We start from the raw sequence: 25,734 nt of genomic DNA, 5'->3' as shown, positions 1-25,734 counted from the left end.
TCCTCACTGAGGGAAGTCAGGCCAGGAACCTGTTGGCTGTTGCTGATGCAGAGGCCATGGAGGGGTGCTACTTACCAGTTTGCTCCTCATGGCTCAACCTGCTGTTTTATAGCACCCAGGACCATGTGTCCAGGGGCACCTCCCACAAGGACCGGGGCTCCCACGTCAACAGCTACTTAAGAAAATCTCTACAGTCAGTCTTTCATCAGATAAGGCCTTGGGACGGAGGCTTCTTTGTTCCTGTTCCTATTATTCTTTGTCCAGCACACAGGAGTATGGTAAATACCATGAAACTCCACTCACTTCCCTGGCTTTCCCGTGAAGCTGCTTTGCGTCTCTCTCACGCTGCCGTGACTCCAGAGGCCTTGGCAATAGGCATGGATGTCTGCACTGATTAAGGCTTGGTGTTAGGAATAGCTAGTAGCCATTTCTAGCCAAGCCCCCATGCCATTTTCTACTCTTCTCATACTGTGTCTGATGTCAGTCTGATTTCCCTGATGACTGGCTTGAACCGATTTCAGGCTTGAGAGGTGGGAAAGCAAGCCTTCCTACAGGTTCTTCAGTGCCACTATCCCTGGGGTGAAATGTTTTATAAAGAAACTAGAAATAATAGTTTCTCCTGGGCTTGGACTAAATCCCATTAATGTGGGCATTGCAGAGAAAGACCTTCCCCTTGTCTTAACGATTTTTTTTTTTTTCTGAGATGGACTCTTGCTGCGCAGGCATGCCTCAGACTCACTGTGTGGCTGAGGATGGCTTTGAACTCTCGATCCTCTGGCCTCCACTTCCCCATTGCCCGTGAGCACCACTGTGCCCTGTTTATACAATGCTGGGGGTAGAGCTCAGTGCATGCTGAGCAAGTGCTCTACCCTGTGTCTCCAGCCCTGATTTGTGTTAAAGCCCAAGGCTCAAAGCAGAGCTTCTCCCCTTGCCTCACCCAGCCCCGTCCCTACTTTAAAGCAACCTGTGGCTTTGGAGAAAAGGAACCTGTGCAGAGGGCTCCAGTGTGAAAAGACAGCTGTGTGGTGAGATGTGAGGACCACACGCCGGATTAGAGTGCACATGCGCAGAGCACGAGACATGATGCTAACAGATGCTCAATAAATGTGAGCCGATTCCCAACCAGACCTCCACTTAGCCTCCGAAGTGAAAGAGAGGCCTTTGTGGCAGTCTCTATCAACAAGGTGTCAAAAGAGGTGTGGAGGGGGGGGGGGCAACCTCAAGCTCCTAGAACGCTTAGCTATATCAAGTACCACTGAGGGCAAGTGAAAGTCACGAACACTGGACCTTCTTTAGACTGGGGGCCTTTCATCCTCTAAACCTTGGATCCTTCAAACCTTAACGGTGCTTCTTTTGAGTAATTGGGGCCCTGACTAGGAAACAGGCAGCCATGTTCCCTCCACCTGGACATGAACCCTTTTGCTAACTCAACTTGACAGAAGTGAGGAAACAGAAGGCGTGTGAGCTTGCTTAGATTGCCCTGGGTTGGCAGGCCAGCCAGGGCTATATAGTGAGACCCTGCCTCAAAAAGCAGAAAGAAAATCAAACAACAAAACCCAACTGGAAGAGAGACAAAACCAGCAGGTACAGAAACATAAGAAATGTGAAAAAGCAAGCAAAAAGATACCTTCAAAAGAACATAACCTTAAGCTCCTCAGTGATCCTGAATTAGGTAAACTACAAAAAGACTTAAGATTTATTTTATTTTATTTTTAGCAGAATTTGATCTACGATCTGAGAGAGCCTTCAGATTCAGGACCCATAGGGGGAAGGCAGGAGCTCAGAGGGAAAAGTCGGGAAAACTGTGTCGTAGTCTAAGAAGAGCCACACAAAACACCCACACTCCCATCTCAGATATGGATGGTTTATTGAACGCAACACCCCAAACTCCAGGACTGACCATGGTCAGGGACACAGTGGTCTCAGGAGCCTGTGACATCAACCTCTTTTCCAGAGTCAGTCTGTAAGGGCAAAAACCTCAGTTAGTTCATGCAGGGGCCATATGGGAGTACAAAGATGGTCAGTCCTGATTTGCCAGCTAGACAAGCCATTCTACCGACCTTCAATTTGATTGGTTGGGACCAAAGTTTATGGTTAGGGCCAGCTGCGCTTATGGTTGGGGAACCGCTAGGAACAAGGCCACAGAGAGGGAAGGAGACTATTCATTGCTGGTGGGATAAGAACCGGCTCTGAAGATGACCAGACAGGGCAAAGCAACACTGGTTCTTCTCACCAACAACTGCCCAGCTTTGAGGAAATATGAAATAGAACACTGTGCCATGTTGGCCAAGATTGGTGTCTGTCGCTACCATGGCAATGCTATTGAATTGAGCATATCATATGAAGAAATCTACAGAGCGTACACACTGGCTATAATGATAGGTGATTCTGATATTATTAGAAATTATTAGAAGCATGCCAGAAGAGATTGGTGAAAGTAAACCAGGAAAGCCTTTAATAAAACTTCCTACAACTTGTTTTTAAAAATAAGATATACATATTTCATTAATTTATTAATCACTTTACAGCCTGATCACAGCCCTCTCCCTCCTCACCTAAAATAACACAGATTAGAAATCATTCTAGTTAGATACAAGTAAGTTTTTATAATTTTAAGAAAATATATACCCAATTAACTTTAATAAATGAAAGTCATATATATTTTTATGTTTGGAATAGGAAACAAAAAAATATAATGTAGTAATAAAATATTATAAAAAGCAGGAGATAGAAGTAAAAACAAAAGTATGTTTCCAGCCCTATTGAAGAAATAGCTGCTTGTAAATAGCCAAATAGTCAAGAGAAAAGGCTGTGAGTGTCACTAAAGTCATGGCCCTTCCCAAATGTATAGGCTTGCTGTAGCTGCTCTATACATCGATGAAGACCTCACTCTGGAGAGTACTTGAGTAGGAAATGGTATAGCCAGCTTCTTCTTTAATGACAGAGGACAAAAGGCGATCTTTATAAATGCTCAAGACTAAAAATAGCCTATCCCTGCTCTTAGCTCTGCCTCACCTCTGCCACAATTCAACTCAAAGACACAGTATGTGAAGCACAAATAGCAGTCTTAAAAATGCTCCTTCCAAGTTATAAGAAATAGTCTTGAAGAACCAGAAGAGTTGGGGAAAGAATGTAAAGATCAGGAGGCTTCCTTGTTCAAGCATATAGTCCCACCCCTGCCAGGAAAACAACCCTAATTAAACGCAGTGGAACACCTCCCACGCCCCTCATCCACTTCTGCTCCCCAACCCTACCGTCATCCTCCACCCCCCTCACTAGCCTTTACTTCCTCACCCTACCTGCGCTCCCTGCCCCCAGCCTCTGCTGCCAAGAAAGTTGTGAAGGGGAGGGGATGGTTGGGAAGAAAATGTTCAGTGGGATGCATAAAGGAGTTAGAGGATAATGGGGGGATTTAAATCGGGTTGGGGGTGTTTGCTGATGAGATGGCTCAGTGGGTACCACACGCTGACGACTTGAGTTTGATTCCAGGGATCTACAGGGTGGAAGGAGAAAGCCAGCTTTCCACAGATTGTCTTCTAACCTTAATATGAACACGGGCTACACGACTGCCCAGCCGCCCACCCGTACATACATGGAGAAATAAGCAAACACAATAAAACCAAATAAAAAGAATTAATGGCTTGGGGGCTCCTAAGGAGTGGTGGGCACAAACTATGGAAAGAAGAAGGAGAAGATGGTGAATAATGTTATGTAGAAAAAAAAAAAAAAGAGATTTTTGCTCCAAGAAAGAGCAAAGATTTGCGATAGACTTCTCCTTCCTGCTGAGACTGTCCTTAAGGCAATGTCTCTGTGTGCAAGAACACCTGTCCTTGTGACTGCCATGTCACCCAGCAGTTACGAGCCCACTTGAGGGCCAGCTGTCTTGGGGTGTTGTGCTATAACCCTCTTCCTACTTGAGATAACCATTTCACAATGGCACATCTGCCTGGGAAGGATCTTTAACTTTCATAAACTTTTTTTTTTTTTTTTTTTTTAGTTTTAGTTTTTGTTGTTGTTGTTTCTTCTGAGACATGGTTTCTCTGTGTAGCCCTGGCTGTCCTTGACTCGCTTTGTAGACCAAGCTGGCCTCAGACTCACAGAGATTGCCTGCCTCTGCCTCCCAGAGTGCTGGGATTACAGGTGTGTGCCACTGTGCCCGGCTTCACAAACTTTTTTGAATCAGCAAAATGAAAAAAAAAAAAAAATAGACCTCAGAGACTGCCACTCCAGTTCCTGGCCCTCTACATGGGTAATGAAGAGAGTCCAGGAAAACCTCATCGATGCTGGCTGTTGGCAATCCTTTTCTCATGCCTATGGCACTCTGGGAAATGTCCACAGGCAAAGCTTTGAGAGCTTGGCTCAGTCGGAAAATACATAGGCAAGTTCCAGAGACCCAAATGGTTAGCATGTGCTACCTACATGAAAACATGGAGGTTCTAGATGTGTTTCTCTTCTGTATTGTTTCCTTGGGAAATATACATTTCAAAACTTCCTTTTGATACAGAATTAATATACTCCTTTCAGGAAATACTGAAAGGCGTTAAGAAGAAATGAAGAATTGCTCACAGACACACAGCAAAGATGACCACTGTTTCCACTTGCTAGCCTGATTTTGTCTCTTGCCTGGTTCTTGTCCATGTATGGAATAGGGCATCAGCATGAATAGCAGTCTTAAAAATCTTAAACATCTAAGGAAAATGTTCTTAGCATCTCTTTGCCAGCCTTTATGTCCTTACTTATGTATGTATGTATGTATGACCAGGGACAAGCAGTATTGACAAGGTTTGGGATAGGGAGGAGGGTAACAATGGTGATCTCCACAATAATGAGAGGTGTGAGATGGAAGAGGAGCAGGGGCAGGTGTCGTTAAAACACGGTGACTGTAGAGGCAGCCACACTAGTGGGTGGGCTGGAGAGTCGTTTGGTAGAGATTGGTCTTTGGGGGAGTGACATCACAGTGGATAGATATGCTGCTGACTAGGAGCAAGGCTGGGTTTATATATTAAAGCTTCATTTCTTCACGGGCAAGGTCAGAAGACCTTTCTTTATGCTAGATTGGGTTTTTGATTCCTGCCAGTTTCCATGGCAATTAATTTCAAAGCCTACTGCTTGCTAACTGCCTGTAAACCTTAACCATGGGCTCACCCCTCTCCAAGTTTCATTAAGCAGTAAGTGACCACTGGTTTATTTTGATAGCTGGAAGGGATAAGGAAATATGAAGGAAAAACCAAAAGCTTTCCAAAGGTTAGCTCTATAGCTTATCTCCCATTTCTCTTTGAAACGGGATTTCGCTACAGGTTGCCCAAGCAGACTTGAAGGGACTCCTGATCCTCCAGCCCCTGTCTCTAGAGTGATGAGACTGCAGGTACACAGCACCATAGCTGTCCTTGTTTTTGATCACTGAAAGAGTCTCTAGAAATCTCTGCTCTGCCCTGGAAAGATATGACCAAGGGAACCGATTCTCAAAATGGTGCAGACAACTCAGGAGGAGCAGTAGGCACACTGTCTAAAGTGATTTAAGGTGCATTTTGTGGGAAGAACAAACTCTCCTGATGCCTGAGTGAGGGTTGGCTTGGGACTTCCAGAACTTGGTTGGGTAACTGGAGGGAGACTGAGAGGAGCTACCTCACTCACTAGCCACCTGGATTTGAACTTGTCATTCTCGGTCTTAGGTTTGCCAACCTTAGCACTGCTGACATTTGGGCTGGATACTCTGTTGTGAAGTTCTGTTATCTACCAGGGATCTCTTGCAGCATTGCTCTCCGGGGTTGATGAGATGTCAGTACTAAATGTCTTCTCTCATTTATGATAACTAACATTTCTCTACAAATGTTAGATGTCTCCTGAAGGATAAGATCACCCCATCTCCAACTTGTTGGAAAGCACCAGGTCATCCTGAACAAAAGAGGGCTAAGGCCACACAGAGGCTTAATCCCGGTACTTGTAGGTGGAGACATGGTTTAAGGAAAGCCTCTTACTAATCTCTATATGACAAACAAAACTTTACTCACATTTCCTGGAATGTATTAAGTTTGACTCTTGTCCCCAATGACACTTCTCCACCACTGATGTCACCCAAACCCTTAGATCTTCTACAATCTCTTTGTGCCACTGTTTTGTGTTCCTTTGTTTGGGAAGGGTTTCTGCTTGTAGACTAGGAAGTTTTTATTTGTTTGTTTGTTTGTTTGGGACAGGGTTTCTCTGTATAGCCTTGGCTATCCTGAACTCAAGCTGTAGACCAGGCTGGCCTCAAACTCATAGAGATCTGCCTGCCTCTGCCACCCAGAGTGCTGGGATCACAGGTGTGTGCCCAGCTTGGAGAGTTTGTTATTGTTGTTGTTGCTGTTTTGTGTGTGCGTGTGTGTGTGTGTGTGTGTGTGTGTGTTTTAAAGAGTCATTGCCTATAGTATCACTGAGATTTTTAAAGATGGATTCAAGGTGGCTAATTCAAGATGTCCAGTTCCTACCTCCTTCCCCATAAAAATCACCAACATAGAGCCACAGAGTAACATTTGAGGGGAATGACCATGAGATAACACTAGGAAACAACGTGAATGAAAATAGAACCATTAAAATTTGGAGACTAGGTGGCTAGATGGTAGTGGCCTTTAACTCCAGCACTCTGGAGGCAGAGCAGGCAGATTTCTGTGAGTTTGAGGTCATCTTGGTCTACAGAGTTCGTTCCAGGACAGCCAGGGGCACACAGAGAAACCATGTCTCAAAAAAAAAAAAAAAAAAAAAAAAAACAACCTAATAATAATAATAATAATAATTTTTAAAAATGCAGAGACTTAGAGCCAGGTAGTGGTGGAGCACACCTTTAATCCCAGAACTCTAGAGGCAGAGAGAGGCAAGTACAAAATCTTGTCTCAAAAGAAAAAAAAAAAAAAACACAAAACACACAAAAGAAGTAGAGACTTGGGATCAGCATAGGAAGAGAAACATGATGCTCCAAGGACCGCCACCCAGTCTGATGAAGTGACAAAAGAGAGGGTCCCAGAAAACTACATCACTGTAAAGCAGTAATCCTAAGTCAAAGTTTCACAATGCTAACAGGTTGGTAGCCCACTGAGATAAGTCCCTAAAACCTGCAGAGCACCGTATCTTAGAAATAAAGATTATGTGACCTTCAAGGAACCCCCAACATACTACAGGTTGTAGCTGTCTTGAGAAAGGAACTGTCATCTGAATTCTGGAGGCTTTAGGGTTCGGGAACCCTTGCATATTCCCTTTACTGGGATTCCACGGATGTTTTCACTGCACCGGCATGGGGAACAAGGGTAGCATCTCTACGGCCCAACTTGGGCTCAGCAGAGTAAATGTGACGTAAGTCAGGGACCAGGAGATCACAGCACTTCTTGCCCTCTGAGCCTGCATGGCCAGCCACGTGCAAACCTGCAGCAGGACTGAGGGCATATGTCCATGTGGCCTCTGAAGCCCTTTCTTTTTGTGCTATATAGCATGGCCTAACTATAGATAAAAACATAAATTTCTCCAAAAAAGTATAGAGAAAAATATTTATGGCCTTGGATTAGGATGTGATAACTGGGAAATATTTGTAAATCTGATTACAAATGTTTATTTAGAAGACAGAAAGCAAAAAGCCTACAAAACACATGTCTGATCAGAGATATAGATCCCGAAGCTCTAATTCTTGGACCTCATTTTCTGTAACCAAACAAAGAGATAGGCAAAAGATGTGAATAGATACTTTACCAAAGTCATACAAGCGGTAAATAAAACATTTTTTTTAAATGTCCAATCCTATAAGTCACTGGGGAGATGTGATTTATTGCTTCTGTGAGAAACCAGGCCTAGTAGCTCAAGCTTGCAACTCCAGCATTTGGATGGCCCCGGTTACATAGTGAATCTCAGGCCAGCTGAGGCTAGAGTAAGACCTTGTTTCAAAAAATAAAAATAAAACCTTAATGAGACGCCATTACTTCTTTCTAAGAATGGCTAAGAGTTAAAGAAGCTTGAAAATGAAGTCACAGAGGGCAAATCCTGTTTACCTCTGACAGGCCTGAAGAATTCTGCAACCACACAACTTAGCACTTTCTTCTAAAATTATACCATGCATTTACTGTGTGATGAAATTATTTCAGTCCTCAGTACACAGCCAGGAGAAATGTCCACAAGAGAGCCTTTAATTTGAACATGTAGTCTTATTTGTAATTTGCAAAGCTGGAAACAGTCTGGATATATGAAGGTTAATTTATGGATAATGTGTGGTGGCTACAGCAGAGTAAATGAATTAACTAATATCCCAGGAGACATTTGTACACCTTAAAAGCATCATCAGAGTGTGGTAAGCAGATATCAAAGACCTTGTGATTTCACTTGCAGGTCATTTCAAAGAATTGAACACTGTCGTGACAGGAAGTGCACAAGAGCTGCTGCAGGCTGAAAATCAAGGAAAGAATTGACTGATAAGAAGCCCAACAACTTTTTAAAAAGATTCTCAGTTATGTGTTTTTAGGTATGTCTGTGTGCATGTGATCAAGGGTGTCCATGGAGACCAGAAGAGTATGCAAGATCCCCTGGAGCTAGAGTGGTAAGGATTGTGAGCCACCTGATATGGATGCTGGGAACTGAACTTGGGGCCTCAGTAAGAGCAAAACATATATACTCTTAACTGCACAGCCATCTCTCTACCTCTCTCCTAACCCCCTACCAGCAGAAGCTGTTAGGGAAATGAGTGTTCTATATCTTGATTTTGTTGGGTTTCATTGTACAAAATGATCCAGTATACTATAGGAATCATCCATCTATACAGTTAAGAAGATGAAGGATGGGGCTGATACCATTATGTATATCCTAGATCCTAATCTGTGGTCAGAATATCACAGACACATAGAATGGAAACACAGATGTGTCATCTTATTTCGACTTGTAAATCTAGAGCTAATTGTGAGAAATATGCAGGAGTTTAGGAGTAGAAGCCTTTTGGAAGGTTGGGAATCAGACTCAGGAGTAGAGTCAGCAGTCAATCACACGTTCCTTGCTTTAATAAATATCAAGATTATGCGTTCTTTTGAAAGTGCAAATGTGAGGGAAGTAGAGTAGGGGAAACAGGGAGGGAGGGTAGGGCTGGGAGGAGACAAGAGATGGGCTATGACTGGTATGTAAAATCATTTCTTTTGTTAAAGTGAAAATGTTTGACATGAAAGAGTGCTTCAGTCTAGTGGAGAAAAAAAAATGTTTAAAGTACTAAAAAAAAAATCTCAGACCAAGAGAAATTGGTTCCTCCTCCTCCTCCTCCTCTTCTTCTCAATGAAACTGGAACCCTCTTGGTGTAGGAAACTCCATCAGGCCCATAGCTACATCCCACAACCTAGGTGATATTCAATAAGACTTCACTAGAAGACCATAGTTTGTAAGCAGCTGTACACATCAAACAAACTGTGTCTAATTTGAAAAGTATGTTGTTTCTCCCCGAAGAATGCACGCCAGCAACATGGCGAACAGACTTGGCTATCTCGATGTGCTAAGCTATGCACTATGAATTTTACACTCTTCTTCATGGGTGCTATACTCCAGCAACTTCTTTTCACATTGTGTGTGTGTTTTGCACATAGGCAAGAGTGCAGTGAGCACACATGGAGGCCAGAAGGTAACTTGCTAGGGTTAATTCTCTCTTTCTACCATGTGGGTTCCAAGGATTGAAGTGATGTCAGCAGGCCTGGTGGCAAGCACCCTTAGCCGCTACACCATCTCACTGGCTTCCTCAACAACCCTTCAAAATGCATCAAATGGTTTTGTTAGTTCCCTCCGAAAGACCACGCTGAACAGCTGTATGGGAACACACACAGACTTAGCAAAGACACCAAGAGCTAGCTGAGAGATCAGCTTTGAGATGTGGAAGGGCCTTGAGGTGGGGTGGGATTGGACCTTCTGAAGTTCTGCTCTCTGGCCTGCATGTACTTATACAAGCATTTGCAGTGTAACTGTGCTAGAGTAAGTATTTAGTTTTCTGCATTTATACCAAAGAATTTACCAGAGTCAAACAATGTGAATGACTACGCCTGGGGACTACTTAATTATATAACATGAATCACTGTGTGCCATTGAAAAGGAAGCCACTCAAGCCCCCATATGCTTATAAAGGTCCAGCATCCAATTGTAACCTAAAATGGAAAGAGCCAGGGTAGATAACAGATAAGACACCACACACAGGCACATAATACATATAGAAAACGGTATATTTTATGTTATGTATAATAATATTTACATATGTCTCTAGAAAATATCATTAATCTATGGAGTAGACAAGAAAGCTTTTAGTATTTCAGAGGACTGGAGCCACAAGAAACATTTATTTATGAATCTTGTATCGTACACATTAGTTTCAAATCAAATTGTGAAGGTTATTTAGTAAACACGTGCTTATGGCAAGGTTCATTCCAGATTTTGTGCTGGGCTGTCTTTACCGAAGAGTACTTAGGCGGAGAATAGGGACTGACTAGCTAACTAAGGAGCAGAGGCTTCGTATTCAGCTGTTTGGATCTTTGGTACTGAGCCAAAAGCCCAGTTGAGCACCACACGCTAAGTTTATGTGGAATTATGTTCCACAGTGCAGCTGTGCCTCTTAGCCTCCACAAAGAATATTCTAAATTTGTTGGAGACAGGTTCACACTATGTCCCCTGGACTGACCTCAACCTCATGATCCTTCTGCCTCAGGCTCCTGAGTTCTGGGGTTACAGGTGTGCGCTGCTATGCCCAGCAAAGCTTTGCAATTGAAATGTGTTGCTGGGGATTGAACCCAGGGCTTCGACATGCTAAGGAAGTTCTCAATCACTGAGCCATACCCCAAGCCCTTCACAAAGACTGTTAAGTAAGGATTTTCTCATATATGAACCGGACACTGAGACATCATAAAGGATAAAAATGAACAGAACAGAGTCTTAGCCGTTGTAGAAGAAGTCATTAAGAAGGAGAAAGGGAAGGAGAGGTGAGTCCCATTCTCTTCCTGTGTCCGTTTGTTTTCTGATCTTTATAAATAGGATGAGGTCATGCTTCTTGTTTTGACAAGTCACAAATCTAGAAAAGACATTTTAAAAAACTAAACAAAATATTAAATACTTCTTTGGAAAAGTATTCAGCTCCACACCTCCACAGTTCTTATGTCATCTTCCTGTTCCTTCATTTTTGGTTCCCCAAAAGGCATAGACGAAACACTAAGTTGATGTGTGTAAACCACAGTAAGACCCCTCCAGACAGCTCTGCTGAGGGGCTAAATCTCCAAAGCACATCGACAAGGCATCAGAGAGCATTTCAACCTACAAAGCAAGTGAGCTTTAAAAAACAACAACAGCAACAACTTTTTTTTTTCTTTCTTCTTTTGGGGGGTGGGATGTGATGGATGTTGAGACAGGGTTTCTCTGTGTAGCCCTGGCTGTCTTGGAATTCACTATGTAGACTAGCCTGACCTTGAACTCACAGAAATCCAACTGCCTCTGCCTCCTGAGTGCTGGATGAGAGGCATGTGCCACCAGGCCTGGCACAAGTGACTTTCTGTTCCATACTAAGGAGAAACACACTAGAAAAGACAGCTTTTTTTTTTGGGGGGGGGGGGGAAGCTTTGTCTACTCCTTGTCAGGACTCCAACATTTCTCTGGGGCCGTGTTTTGAAACCCATCTTCTGAGGAAATCCTTCCAGCCCTTTAATGAATCACGATTAGGGGAGGGCGTATTTGAGTCACCTCAAAGGACAGAAGTTGAGGAGCATTTCATTGTTGAAGTGCTCCAAGCCCGTGTGTACCATCTCTTCATCGAAATCCCACTTTCCGGGCAGTGAGTATTGCTGCTGTGGATGCGAGCCGTAGGAGAGCAGAAAGGGGTCCTGCTGCGGTGAGTGGTATGTGAGGGAAGGGACGTAGCTGTTGAAATCCATGGGCACTTTCTCTTCGTAGGGTTCGCCACCTGGATTGGACCACAAGGGATGGAAGCCGGGCTGGGCCGCAGGTGGTTCCAGGGGAATCTGCTGGGGGAAGTGCTCCAAAGCATTCTGGGAGGGAAAGAAGTCACAGGGCCAGTTGGTCACGGGCAGAGCAGGATAGCTGGGGTAGTAGGCGTCATCGTTAGGATTCCTCCCCAGGGCAGCGTTCTTATTCCAGGCCTGCAGATCGTCATAATCTGCATACATCCCAGGGACAGGAGGCTGAAACTGCTCTTCGCCGCCGCCGCCGCCGCCGCCGTACATCCTGCTGCTGGGGAATTTGCATTTCTCATAGAGCTTAGCGGAGTCCAGGGTGGAAGCCGGATCTTCCAGCTCAGTGGTTCCCCCCAAATCGTAACTCTTGGGGAAGGATAGACAATCATTCAGGGAGTTCTGCTGGGGGGCGTTAGCTATTAAAGGTGCGCTGTAACTGCTGGGCAGTTGGACGCCTTCCTGGAATGACCAAGTTAAAGGTAAACTCCCCTGACTCGGTATTTCACCTGGAAGAGCCTGGAAAGGGAAACGAACACTCATGTTAATAAGTTAAGCAAATCCACATGGCCACCCCAGGCACCCCTGAGTTATTCCGCAAATATCCCTAGATAGGATCGCCCTCATTCCTTGCATGCTTCGACCGCGGGCACGGCTTCTCTGTGAGAGGAGACTGACTCCCATTCCAGTTCACGACTTCCCAACCTGCGAAGTGCCCGCGGCCCTCTGTGGACACGCTGGATGTTTGATAGCCTCACACTCAGACATCAGGCACCTCACTGTTCTTTTGAGGCATTCATAAGGGACTATTTAAGAAAAACAAACAGCTCTGCAGCTTCAGAGATTTATACTAGAACCGGTATGAACTCGAAGAGCTACCCCTCAGCCCACTTCTGCCTCCCCCCTTTTCCTTCTCCCCAACCTGGACTATTCTAGTTCTTAGTGTGAGAGATCAGGGTATTGTTGAATTGTTTTTCTCCCTTAGAGACCTTTCTCTGAGCTCATGGGAACGGCAAAGAATAGAACACAAACTGGTCAGCTTCAATTTCTTCGTATAAGTGGAGTAACTGTCATCCCCAGGTAGTCACAGGAGAAGGAGCAGCTAAGTAATTATATTGTTCTCTCCTCACAAGAGCATCGCCTGAGGGGAGGAGAGAGGTTCTCTCCAAGTAGAGAGGCTGCAAAGAATGACGAGGAGCAGCCAAGTGGATTTGAGAGCTCAAGGTCTCTTGCAACGGACTAAATCACAATTTCTTCTAGATAAGGTACACTTGGAGCTTTGCAACAGGAATTAATATTACATCAAAGAGATAAATATGTGACGCCATGAGGCCCATGCAGGGATGGGCTTCCCTCTACCACTGGGGTGGCCATCGTTTTCAGAAACTTTTATTTTAAACAGTTCCACTGTGTAGCTCAGGCTGGTTTCGAATTCTGGATCCTGAATGTTGGTAAATACTCAGTGTCCCAAGAGCTGGTATCACACTAAAACCCACCCACCTTAACAACTGATTATTTAGAACAGTGGTTCTCAACTGTGGGTCATGACCCATTTGGGAATTACATATCAGTTATCCTGACTTCAGATATGTATATTACTACTCATAACAGTAGCGGAATCACAGCGATGAGGTAGCAATGAAATAATTTTATGGTTGGGGGTCAGCACAACATGAGGGACTGTATTAAAGGGTCACAGCTTTAGGAATGTTGAAAAACACAGATTTAGGTGAAATCAGACGCATTCAGGGTAGGATGGCTGTAATTATTTAGGCCAGTTAAGAAAACAATGTTTTAGGAATGTGTGGAAGTTTGAAAACAAAAACAAAATTCCAAAAGCATAAAGCTAATAACATTTGTAAAGATTATTTTGATTAATTCTGAGTGTACTGAAATTAAAACGTGGGGCTGGAGAGATGACTCAGAGGTTAAGAACACTGGCTGTTCTACCAAAGGTCCTGAGTTCAGTTCCCAGCAACCACGTGGTGGCTCACAACCATCTAAAATGAGATCTGGTGCCCTCTCCTGGTGCACAGGCACACATGCAGGCAGAACGCTGTATACATAATAAATAAGTAATTAAAAAAAAAGAAATTAAAACATAGAGTTGCCAAATATAAGTTAAATACAAATTCAGGCCTCTAAAAAAAAAACCCAAAAAACAAAACAAACAAACAAACAAACAACCCCCCCCAAAAAAAAAACCAAACCTCACAGTAGGGATGATGAGTCCATGATTATACTGAATATTTGCAAGCTTCCTTCAGATAGGCTAAACCTTAAGAGTACCATTTCAGATTCAGTTTGCCCCATGAGTGCTTGCTTTCACTGGTCAGTAAAGGACTGGGGCCATCTACCATGCCCACTGCAGGGAAGAGGCCTTGATATAGGGGCCTGAGCACACTTGGGGGCAGCTGACCTTTGTTTCTGGATTCGCCTTCATCCGTAAGGAGCTGGAGGCAGACGCCATGTGCACTTTCTTCATTGCTCTTCTTGCCTCTGCTTCTAGCTTGGTTTCTGGCTTGGGATGATCATGCTCTCCTTTTGACTGAGGAGAGATAATAATAATAATAATAATAATAATAATAATAATAATAATAACCGAGCTGCACTTCACAAGGTGTAGCTTTTCGTTCTCTGTATTGTCCTCTCTGTGACCCCGGTTAGCAAGGTCGCCTGCTGCATCAGAAACTCTTCCCAGGCCCACAGTGCCCACGCCTGCCTCCTGTCCTATGCAGTCTCTTCCTTACGTGATCTCCGTCTCCCATCGTGTCTCGGAGCGTGTGCCAGCCACGTTCATCTCCTCTCACTTATTGACTCAACGCTTACATACATACTGTGATTTCCAATCCTGTTTACAGAATAACAAACTGAGGTCTAGAGAGGATACCATCTGGATAACTTCCCTCAGGAAGCAGGGCTCTGGGGTCTCCACAGCCAACGTGGGAACCCGGTGTGAAACATTCCGCCCTTGCGTGAGCTGGCGATTTTAAGGGGCTGGTAGCTGGGAGCAGCTACGGCACAGCCTGGCAGATGACTCCTGGGCAGGGCTGTGTCTTCGGGAGAGCTGGTTTGTCAGTCCCTCCACAGACTGTCCTGTGCCAGAACCAATTCTTGACGTGTTTACATCCAGGCCCCCCACGATTGTTTCTTACAAAGCTTGCAGGAGGCTGGGATCTTGAGGAAGAATCAGGTTGTTCACTGGATGTAGGGCTCGTTCTGGCTCGGCACTGGCACTCAAGCTGGGGTTTGCGGAAGGCTACGAGCCGAATGCTGTCTGTCCAGTGCTGAGCTAGGCATCACCTCCCCTCGGGAGCGGGGTCACTCAGCCTGCCCGGGTTCCCGGGGCTTCACCTCCGGTAAAGTAGGGCGTGAGGGCGTTTGTCCCTCCAGAGGGACAGTCTCCTGTAGCCCTGGACCCCCAACCACCAATCAAAATTCCTCTATGGGAGGCAGGATAGACAGCCGCCACATGAAAGGGAACAGAACAAGTAACTCAAACCCAACCTGGAAAAATATGAAGCGCCCGTCGTGCCTCCAGAAGTTGGTGACCGGGAAGCCCCCATGGCCTCGGCAGGGAATGAGCTTCAGCGGCCCATTGCAGTTGGGACAACACTTCCCTGCAGAAGGAGCAACGGAAGTGACGGAAGAGTCAGCTGATTCTGAGTCTGCGCAGCCCGGCTGGCTTGGATGCCAGGCTAGTGGAGGGGAACCCAGAGCAAAGGCCCTTCCCTCCGCTGGATCTTACCCACGACCCCAGCACTCTGCCTACCAAGGGCCATCTGGGTTCACACGTGGCTGCAGCCAGCAGCTGCCCGACAAGTGGGATTGTTTTACAGCTCAAAGCATTCTGCAGAGCAGAACGCCTCCCTACGCACCTACTAATATTAAGTGTTCTTTATTTATAGAAAAGGTATTTTGAGATTAGTAACTCAGATTTAAGGGCAAAGTCACATGGGAGAGAGACGACACCGCCGCTAAAATTTCGCTGAGAGAGGAAGATTTGAGGACACCTTACTAGGAGAGAACACGACGTACCTTTGAGGTGTAAAGTGGGTGAGGGGTAGGAAGCCTGGGGTCATCTATTTCACGACCCAATGAGTATGACAGAGAGAGAGAGAGAGAGAGAGAGAGAGAGAGAGAGAGAAAGAGAGAGAGAGAGAGAGAGAGAGAGAGAGAGAGAGAGAAGACTCCCGCAGGTAACTACGGCCTACATCTAAATGGACAAAGTTGAGTTTCCGAATTTCGCCCTGGGGTGCCAGTCCCGAAGAATCAGTTCACCGGTATCTCCCCCAGGACTCGGGGGCCAGGTGGCAAGTCTGTATGCTAACTTCTCTTGACGGTTCCATGAATCAACCTCCCCCAAGGCAAAGGCCATTCCAGGCAGATAGGTGGCTTCTCCTTAGAGAGTGCTCAAGGCCCTGCCTGCCCCTCAGCTCCAGTGGGAGGGTTGGCCGCGCCCTTGGGACACGCCCACCCTGGTAGGAGCATCTATGTGGTCTCTTGCCGACCTCCCCTCCCCACAGCCTCACTCACTCTGCTGCTTCTGCCTGGCTTTGTCACAGATGGCGGGCCTCAGGTAGATCTTGCGGCCCTCCTCGGTCGAACAGTCCCGGCTGCACACGACCACGCCCAGGCACGATTTCTTGAGGATGCGCGAGTTGTGGTTGTTGGTGTTGCGCATGGCCCAGCTGCTCAGGTGGCGCTGCGCGTTCCTGTCCTCCGAGCTGTAGATGTGTTTCACATACGAGTCCGGCCACTCCTGGAACCAGTCGGTTTTCTTCACGTTCTGACGGAGGAGACACACGGAGGTTCCGGTACAGTTTGATCCAGAGAAAACCCAACCCGTCTGCCTCTGTAGAGCTATGATACATGTACAAAATGTCTGGGGCCACAGGAGGCAGAGCAAGGGGCCTTACCCGAATTTAATCCTGGTGGTGATCTGTGAGCCCCAACAGTGGCTGGCTTACAACCTTCCTGATGCTGCCATCTTTTAATACAATTCTTCGTGTTGGTGACCCCCAACCACGAAATTATTTTTGTTGCCACTTCATAACTCTAATTTTGCTACTGTTATGAACCCTAATGGAAATATCTGTGTTTTCTGACGGTCTTAGGGCAGCTCTGAAAGGTCTTCCACCCTCAAAGGAGTCAGGACCCACCGGTTGAGAACCGCTGGTAGCGGTGTCTTTCGCGCCTATCAAGCATTTGGCCACGGCCTTTATGAATCCTGCTGTTTCTCCAGCGCTTGGAGATATCAGTAAGCAAGAGTTTTTGAGTGAGGTCATCTCGTCATGCGTACATAATGACGATGGAAAGCGCAGTGAGATAATGCCTCATGCCACGTTGGCTACCATCTAGGTACCATCTAGGGAATCACAAAGCCACAAGCAAGGCAGAGCTCTGCTTCAAAGAGGTGCGGAAATGCACTTTTTTTCCTTCATGGACAGTTTCCTTGTTTTTCTCTACCCCACAGACATGCAGAGGACTCAAGACGAGTCTCTGTTCTTGCCCGGTACTGCCCTGTTCCCTGCACCTGAGCATCTGACTGGTCTCTGTTGGGCAAGGTCAGACCTGTGGGAGCTACCCAGGCCAACTCTCAACGCAGTTGGGGTGGCAGATTTTGAACCACAATACAATCACGCTATAAAAAGGTCCTTTGGAGATTGAGTTACTTTGCTTTCCGTTTTGTTTCTGCAGGTGGAAAACAGAGGTGGTGAAACCCTCCCACTTGAGGAGTTCTGAGGATTAATTATGCATGTAAAATGCTTGCCTCAGCACCTAGCCAGCTGTGGGCTGTGAATAAATGGAGCTGCTGGGTGTGGCTCATTTTCCCAGACTCCACAACCAGGACAGATGCTGCCTGTGACAGATCCTGCCTAGCTCTTAGAAAGAGAGCTATCCTAATTTGGCTCTGTGCCCATCATCACGACTCTCAGAGACCTGACATAAAAATAAGAAGAGTTTTCATTGAGAAGATTCTCAAAGGTCAAGGTAAAAGATTCTCAAAGGTCAAGGTAGAAGATTCTGGAAAAAACAGAAAAAGAAATCAAGGTACCAATCCTTTACTTTCCCAAGAAGAAAGCGCAGAATATTAATTAGCAAAGCCAAGGAATGTCTGAAGACAAACATCAGCGAGCATAAGGATGGGTGAGCATTCCCTAGGTTAGACTTCTGTCCCAGAAGGAAGAGGATCAAGGAGTGTGTTCCTGGAGGGCCCCCCTGCAGCCCAGCGGGCAGCTGCAATTCTTCCCTTTTGGAAGGCACAGCCAGGGAAGATGCCCAGCTGTCTGCCTTTTCTATCATTCTGTCTCCTACTAGAGACCCTGGCAACTGTGGCCTTATACACCTCGGTGTCTATATGAGAACATCCTAAAACCTCGACCCCCATCTTCTCTTCCTTTTTTCCTGCTGACTGAAATTCAGATCATTGCTTTCCAGCTTTCTCTCACAGAAAAACATAGAGAAATAGTTTACTTTATTTTTTAAAAAAGATTTATTTTACTTTTTTGTTATATGTTCATGTGGAGAGAGATATGTGTGCGTAAGTGCAGGTACCCAGTGTGGGTGCTGGGAACTGAACCCCAGCCCTCTGCCAGAGCTGCAAGCACCCTTAATGTCTGAGCCATCACTCCAACCCCAGGTATGTTACCTTTGAATGATTGTTTACCTTTAATCATTTGAGCTATAAAGAATTGGTGGATTTGATTTGTATTATTCTAATATGACACACAGTTGTCAAGACAGGAGAGACGAAGTCAGACATTTAGAGGAAAGCATAGATTTTGATGTGAGTGCCTCACTCCCATCCTCGCTGGTCAGAACTACAAACCCATGAGCCAGGAGAAGTGAAATGTATCCCTAGTTTTCTAGCTGCATTAATAAGGGAGACATGCATGAAGTGCAGAAACTGCTAGAAGGAAAAGTGAACTCGCCAAGCTCTTCTCTTGGCTAGTTTATTCATTCTGTCATTTGCCTGGACGTTCAGTGGAATCCTTGGCAACTTTTTATATTAAAATGGGGGGGGCGGGGCTTGAATAAAGTTGTCCCAAATGTTCAAGAACCAAAGAAGCAAGAGGAGGGCATTTCTGAACGCCCTCATAATTTTTAAATTGTAAAAGCACCAAAAAAGTCATTTTAAAACCAAGAACAAGGCTTCTTAACCTTACTAGCAATTTCCAGAAGACGCTCCCTGTTTTTTCCAGAACTTTTGTTAATTTAATTTCTAACTTTTCATAAAACACTTTCTTTTTTTTCAGACACTTTGTTTACTTTAATTTCTAACTCTTCATGAGTAACTTTTTGTTTTTGCTCTTGGTTAAGAGGTTTATAATTGAAAGGGAACATCCTTAAGTTTTCCAACATGCCACATCTAAAAAAATTTATATTTTATCATCTTCTAGGTAGCATCATTAGGAATGTAATTGGTATTCTGTGATTTCTCTGCATAATGTAATCCTATAATTTACTCAGGTAAACTTTCAGATGTTGTATGAAAACACAGTGCACTCTTTATATGACCTTCATTTTAATTTAATTTAGTCATTTGAAGTTGCAATAGATTATCATAAAATGATATGTTACTATATATAAATTTATATATGTAAAAATTTGTATATATATAAAAGTGTGGGTATATATGTGTGTATATATACATATATATATATATATAACTAATAAAATCAATTTCTTAAATAAGATATCAAAACACTCACGTTGTGAGCTAAGAGAGGTGGGTTTTGCCTATAACTTTAGCAGCTATGAGGCTAAGACATAAGAATTGCTTACAGGCATGTGGCTTTGCTTCCTGGGCTCTTTCCTCCCTCATTTTCTCTTTGCTGCCAGACCTTCGCCATTATGAATTGCACGCCCACTCCCGGGAAGGGCCTGTCCCAGTCAGTGCTGCCCTACGGCAGTAGTGTCCCCACATGTCTGAAGTTGACATCTGAAGGAACAGATTTACAGACTGGCCAAGAAGCACCTGACTCCCTCCCAGATAGTTGTGATCCTGAGGGACTCACGTGGCGAGGCGCAGGTCCGTTTTGTGACTGGTAATTAAATCTTGAGAATCCTTAAGTCCAAAGGCCTTGCCCCTGACCTCCCTGAGGATCTCTACCATTGGATTAAGAAAGCCGTTGCTGTCCGGAAGCATCTTGAGAGGAACAGAAAGGATAAGGATGCTAAATTCCCCCTGATTCTGATAGAGAGCAGAATTCACCTTTTGGCTCATCACTATAAGACTAAGTGGGTACTCCCGCCCAATTGGAAATACGAGTTTTCCACAGCTTCTTTTCGCTAGTGGCATAAATTCTCTTGTGTACAAAGCAATAAAATCATAAAATCATTTTGAATAATGAAAAAGAAAGAAAAAAGAATTTCTTCCAGACCAAAGCCAGCATGGGTTATATTGTGAAACCATCTCAAAAAATAAAAAGAAAAGAAAAAAAAGAAACAAAACAAAACAAAAATTTCCATCATGGTATTACATTAAAATTCCTTTTCAGTCTTAGTATAGTCAACTTTTGTATAAAACAATTGTCTTTCAGCATAAATAGCTTTTTTTTTCATAAAAAGCTTATTAACCCTTTCCATGAGGTAAACCCATATAGAATAAGGACATCAAATACAATAGATAGATGATAGATAGATAGATAGATGATAGATAGATAGATAGATAGATAGATAGATAGATAGATAGATAGATAAAAGCAAACAAGGGCTCATCTAGCCCAAGTTACTTTTCAAATCACTATGTAGCTAAAGCTGGCCTTCTGCTAGGATCACAGGAATAGGACAACACACCCAGCTTGTCAAACAGGCACTTTCAGTGAATCTGGTACAAGATTAAATGTTGCTTACTAAAACAAAACAAAAATATGTCAGGTGTGGCACACACCTTTAATCCTAGCACTCAGGAGGCAGAGGTAGGCAGGTCTCTGAGTTTACTGCCATCCTGGTCTACATAGTAGCCAGCCAAGGCTACATAGTGAAACCCTGTAACAGCAACAACAAAAGAAACAGAATATATTGTTATTTAGACCCTACAGATAACTTTTTGGAGCGAATCTGCCTCTTCCAGGTCAGATGGAATTCTAAATGTCTTCAGGAGTCAACAAACATCTTTGCGTTAAAAACTGCTCTCTAGAGTAATCCTCCTATTCCTAACCGCGGAATGACCGGCCATATTGCTAGACCAAGTTTCTCCAGTTTTTAATTTTTGCGCTTTCTGTCACCACCATCTCCTCTCTCTTCTCCTCTCCCTTCCCTTTCCCACTCCTATCATCCAAGCCAAGGATGTGTGGTGGGTGAGAGTCTATCATTCCAGATGCAGGGATGTTCCCATCAACATCACACCAGAAGCTCTGGGTAGAACCCAGACCTGATACCGAGGGTTCCGGTAATCATGGGTGTCCATATAGGTGGAGCTGTCCAGGAGGACAAATAGGAGGTGGACAGAGACGGTGAAGTTACAGATGTCTGCATGAGAAGTAACGCGACCTAGCCATCAGGACAATAGTGACTGATGAAGAATACAGAATCGGGTTTGCCTGCTACCTTCCCAGCCCTCAACACACCTGGTTGCTTGTGATTACACAAAGGAAGCTGAATCTACAGAGTTCAGACAACCACAATTTGGGGCTAATCCTCAGTGGAGGCAGAAGAAATTTTTCTGGCTAAAATCTTGATCCAGCCACAAACTAACTAATTGGAGCTATAGCCCATTCACATTTGATGCCACTGTTTTAAAGAGTGTTCCCTGCCCGCATGGAGAAAATGAAATGAACGCAAGCCTTGGAATTGGGTGGGCAGTACAGCTCAGTAACAGAGCCCAGCATTCACCCACAGAACCACAAATCAAAACAAAATTAGCTAGACATTGTGATACCTGTCATCTCAGGTAGGGGGAGAGCAAGAGGATCTTGAATTTGTGACTACTCTGAGCTACAGAGTGAATTCAAGTCCAGCCTCGGCTACATGGTGAGACCTGGCCTCAAAACAAAACGAACAAACAAAACAAATCAAACAAACTAAAACAACCCCAACCCCCCCAAATGCCAACAGTAAAACAACCAGATTGAAACTGTGTGAGTAAATGTTTTAGTGTAGTTTTGGCCATGGGTTTTGACCTGACAACTGCCTAGGAATAAAATGATTGAGGTAGCTGTGATGTTACAGCTACAGCCCTTCTTCAGCTTAGAAAAACCAGCTGCTGTGAAAACTAGTGAAATAACATCATTATTATAGTGAAATAATACTATTATTATAGTGAAATAATACTATTTAGTGGAAAAGGTCATTGAGAGTCTCCCCAATTTTCAACCAAGAGGAGAAAACAACTGTTGCAAGATTGTCTTAACTGTCATCGTCTGTGTGAAGACTGTAAGACCCTTTGGGACCATCTAATCCATATTTCACGTGAAAGTAAGACAAGAGCAACAGCAGATATTTGCTGCTTGAACCAAGCAGACTCTACAGTGATTAAGTTCGCAGGTGCCAGTGTAATTTAAGGGGGGTAGAACAGGAAAGATGCTGGCAGCGAACACTGGCCTAGAACACGACTTCCAACCCTGATAGCATAGTCAAGCACCTGTGCTTCAGGGCTAATGCCACAGTGGATGCGGAAAGCTGGGCTTGTGGACTCACGACAGTAACCCCAGCACTCAAGAGGCAGAAGCCATCAGTTTGAGGCTAGCCTGGTCTGTGAACTGAACTCCAGATCAGCTGGGCAAAGCTATGCAGTTCTAATTATCTGGGAGACTGAGGCAGGAGGATTTCTATGAGTCCAAAGCCAGCCTGGGCTACATAGTGAATTTTAGCCCATTCCAGGCTACAGAGTGAGACCCTGTTTAAAACAACAACAACAAATAAATAGGGCTGGAGAGATGGTTCAATGCTTAGAAGCACTGGCTGTCCTTCTAGAGGAAATGGGTTCAACTACCAGCACACACATGGCAGCTCACTACTGCCTGTAACTCCAGTTCCAGAGAATCCAATGCCCTCTTTTGGCCTCTGAGGGTACCAGACAAATAAATGAAAACACCCACCGGCCCAGGGTGACCATTCCAGAATCCTTGACCATCAGAATCAACAGGAACAGAAAAGACCACTGCATGCAGCAAAAGCATTCCAGAGGAGAGAAGGAAAAGGAATTTTGAGAGACACAGCTAATTCTCAGAGGCCCTACAGTAGAGAGAGGTACAGCAGGAACTCATGTCCACAGCCCATGTCTCCAGGACCTGCGCTTCTCATTGGTTATCCCTCTGTAAGTCCTATTGTTGAAATCTTTCCAAGATCTTTCATTTCTCGTCTTAACTGGTTGTAGATACGATTCCAGGGTAGATAGATTCCAGCGTTTGAATAAGCCCAGGTCAGGATGGGGTCATGTCTGCTCAGACCAATGCTAAAGGGTAATGATTCCCCCAAGTTTTGCTACAAGCCAAACAGCTTTTCTGTAAATGACCTGTTCACTAACCGCAAAGGGTCTGTTTCCAGAGCAAGTGTGTGCACGTTTGTCGTGGGCTTCTCTGTGTGGTGGTCTAAGGAGTCAAGAACGTTGCAACAAGAGCTTTTGGGCTCTGGGTTTCCCTCCAGGAAAGCTGTTCTTCCTTTATGGAGCTGATGTTTATGGAGCTGATGTTTTTGTTTGTTTGTTTGTTTTCGTTTTTGTTTTTCCTTTTTCTTTTTAAGGCCAGTCTTGGCCTTGTGGTGACTCTCCGTCTCTCTCTTAAGTGCCGGGATTATAGACATGAACCACCACACCCGCAAAAATGTACATCAGTACATAGGGGTGCCCTGCGCACAGTTTAAAGTTTTTCCGTATCTGTTGACCTCAGCCTGAAATATTATCACTAGTTCACATTCTGGGGGGTACAAGCATGAAATGGAAAACAGGGAGAAATACGGGCCTCGGAGCCAACAGCAATTAACATTCACTCTAAAGGTTCCCTAAAAACAGCTGTAGCGATTGCGGTGGAACCAAGAGCGACTGTCAACGTAAGTCCTGAAAATGGATGTTGGCCTGGTTTAGTGCCGGCTTATTCGCACCCTTGGATGAATAGGTATATTTTCTGTCTTCCCACTTTCTCAACACTCACCAGGGGAAAACTTGAGGAGAAATTAAGGGAAAGCAAAGAGAAACAAGAAGGAGTATCTAGAAAGCCATAAGCTGAGACTGGGATCACCAACCCTTCTACCCTGCTTGTTCCCCAGGATCAGACACAATGGATTGACGCTCTCAGTAGCTGGTATGAGCGGACCACTCCGGGCTTGTTGTTCATCATCGCTTTTCCAAACAATGTTCAGTAAAAGTATCTTCAGACTGTCGGAGGAGAAGGTACGGTAGGGATGATACAAACCGAATCTTGGTCTTAGTTAATGCTTTCCATCAAATTAGAGTTCAAAGGGAATTTGCTAGTTGGGCCTGTGATCCCAGCACTTGGGATGGAGAAACAAGAGGACTGTGAGTTCAAGGCAAGTTTCAGCTCCTTTGGGGAGTTAAGGCCAGCTTGGGCTGCTGAATAAGACCTCTCTCTCTCTCTCTCTCTCTCTCTCTCACACACACACACACACACACACACACACACACACACACATACACTCACACCACAGCTATTTGCCACAGAGGAGCTCAAAGACAACATGAAAAGGAGAGTAGAAGCCACCCATTGAGCCCATGGATGGTATTTCAATAAGTCTTTCGAGAGCAGGCTGTTTTGTCCAAGGGCATCACTGCTCAGATAGTCCAGCTTCAGGGTTAACTGTTAAAAATTACTATGGCAAGCCAGGCACGGGGGTGGCTCGTGCCTTTAATCCCAAGGCTCTGGGAGGCAGGGGCAGGCAGATCTCTGTCAGTTCGAGGCCAGCCTGGTCTACGGAGTGAGTCCAGGTCAGCCAAAGCTACACAAAAGAAACCCTGTCTTGAAAAACCAAAAAAGTACCATGGCAAAAAAAAAAAAAAGGTGCTATGGGTAATGAGCAGTCGGTCCACTGGCAAGTACCGTGAACTGAGCACTAAACTGAATAAGCGAGCTTTGAAAGGGAGGAAGCAAGGCTTTCTTCATCTCTGTCTGTGCCTGTGGTGTCTAGAAAACAAAGAGGTGCTCCAATAGGCCTTGCACCTCACCTTGAAGCACCTTAGTTGGCTGTATGACCAGAGCCCTGAAGCAGTTCACCTGGCTGGGATCTCACAGTTCACGCGTGGAACCTGGCAAGTTAGTAGTCTGGCTTCTCAGCCGAACGCTGGGGGCATTCTTGCAAGCACATACCTGAGGCAGCTTCATGTCGTTAATATCCCAGCTCAGTATCTCTTTGTCTTCAGGATCAAAGTCGTCCGGTTCCATGATAAGGACTGGTCCACACAGGCTCTCCTCTAGTCAACTTCTGGGAGATGTGCTGGAGAGCTCTCACTCTCAAAACCTTCTGTGAGCGCAGTCAGCCGAGGGGCTGGCTTTCCAGAGCTAAGAAAATAAGTGACAGCAACTGGTGATTTGAGAGATTACAAACCATGAAGCCAGATGTGGTGGCTCATAGCCCAGGGACAGAGACAAGAGATTGCCACGAGTTCGGGCCTGACTGAGGTACAAAGTGAGACTGTCTCAAAAGAGGGTGGGGAGGCTTAGCAGGGAAAAGCGCTTGATATCAAGCCTGAAGATCTGAGTTCAGTCCCTGGAACCCACATGGTAGAAGGAGAAAACCAGCTCCCACAAGTTGCCCTCTGACCTCTGCACGTGCACCATGCACACACACAGTAATAAATGGAAGAAGAAGAAGAAGAAGAAGAAGAAGAAGAAGAAGAAGAAGAAGA

General features: G+C 44.9%; 1 protein-coding gene and 1 pseudogene across 1 annotated transcript; one reads left to right on the top strand and one right to left on the bottom strand.

Annotated features, from left to right (window-relative positions):
- Window positions 1–11,699: 11,699 nt before the first annotated feature.
- On the bottom strand, window positions 11,700–25,270 carry Gcm1 (glial cells missing transcription factor 1). Its single transcript, XM_055598797.1, has 5 exons — window positions 25,196–25,270; window positions 16,467–16,719; window positions 15,438–15,550; window positions 14,350–14,478; window positions 11,700–12,449 (listed from the first exon to the last, which is right to left on the bottom strand). The coding sequence occupies exons 1-5, from the start codon at window positions 25,268–25,270 to the stop codon at window positions 11,700–11,702; spliced, it is 1,320 nt and encodes a 439-aa protein (XP_055454772.1).
- LOC129670297 (40S ribosomal protein S13-like) lies at window positions 19,788–20,229 on the top strand (annotated as a pseudogene).
- Window positions 25,271–25,734: the final 464 nt, after the last annotated feature.

This window comes from Psammomys obesus, unplaced genomic scaffold (genome assembly GCF_907164565.1).
Source record: "Psammomys obesus unplaced genomic scaffold, mPsaObe1.curated_primary_1811, whole genome shotgun sequence".
Classification (NCBI taxonomy): domain Eukaryota; kingdom Metazoa; phylum Chordata; class Mammalia; order Rodentia; family Muridae; genus Psammomys; species Psammomys obesus.
This window is presented reverse-complemented; position numbering and strand designations above follow the sequence as displayed.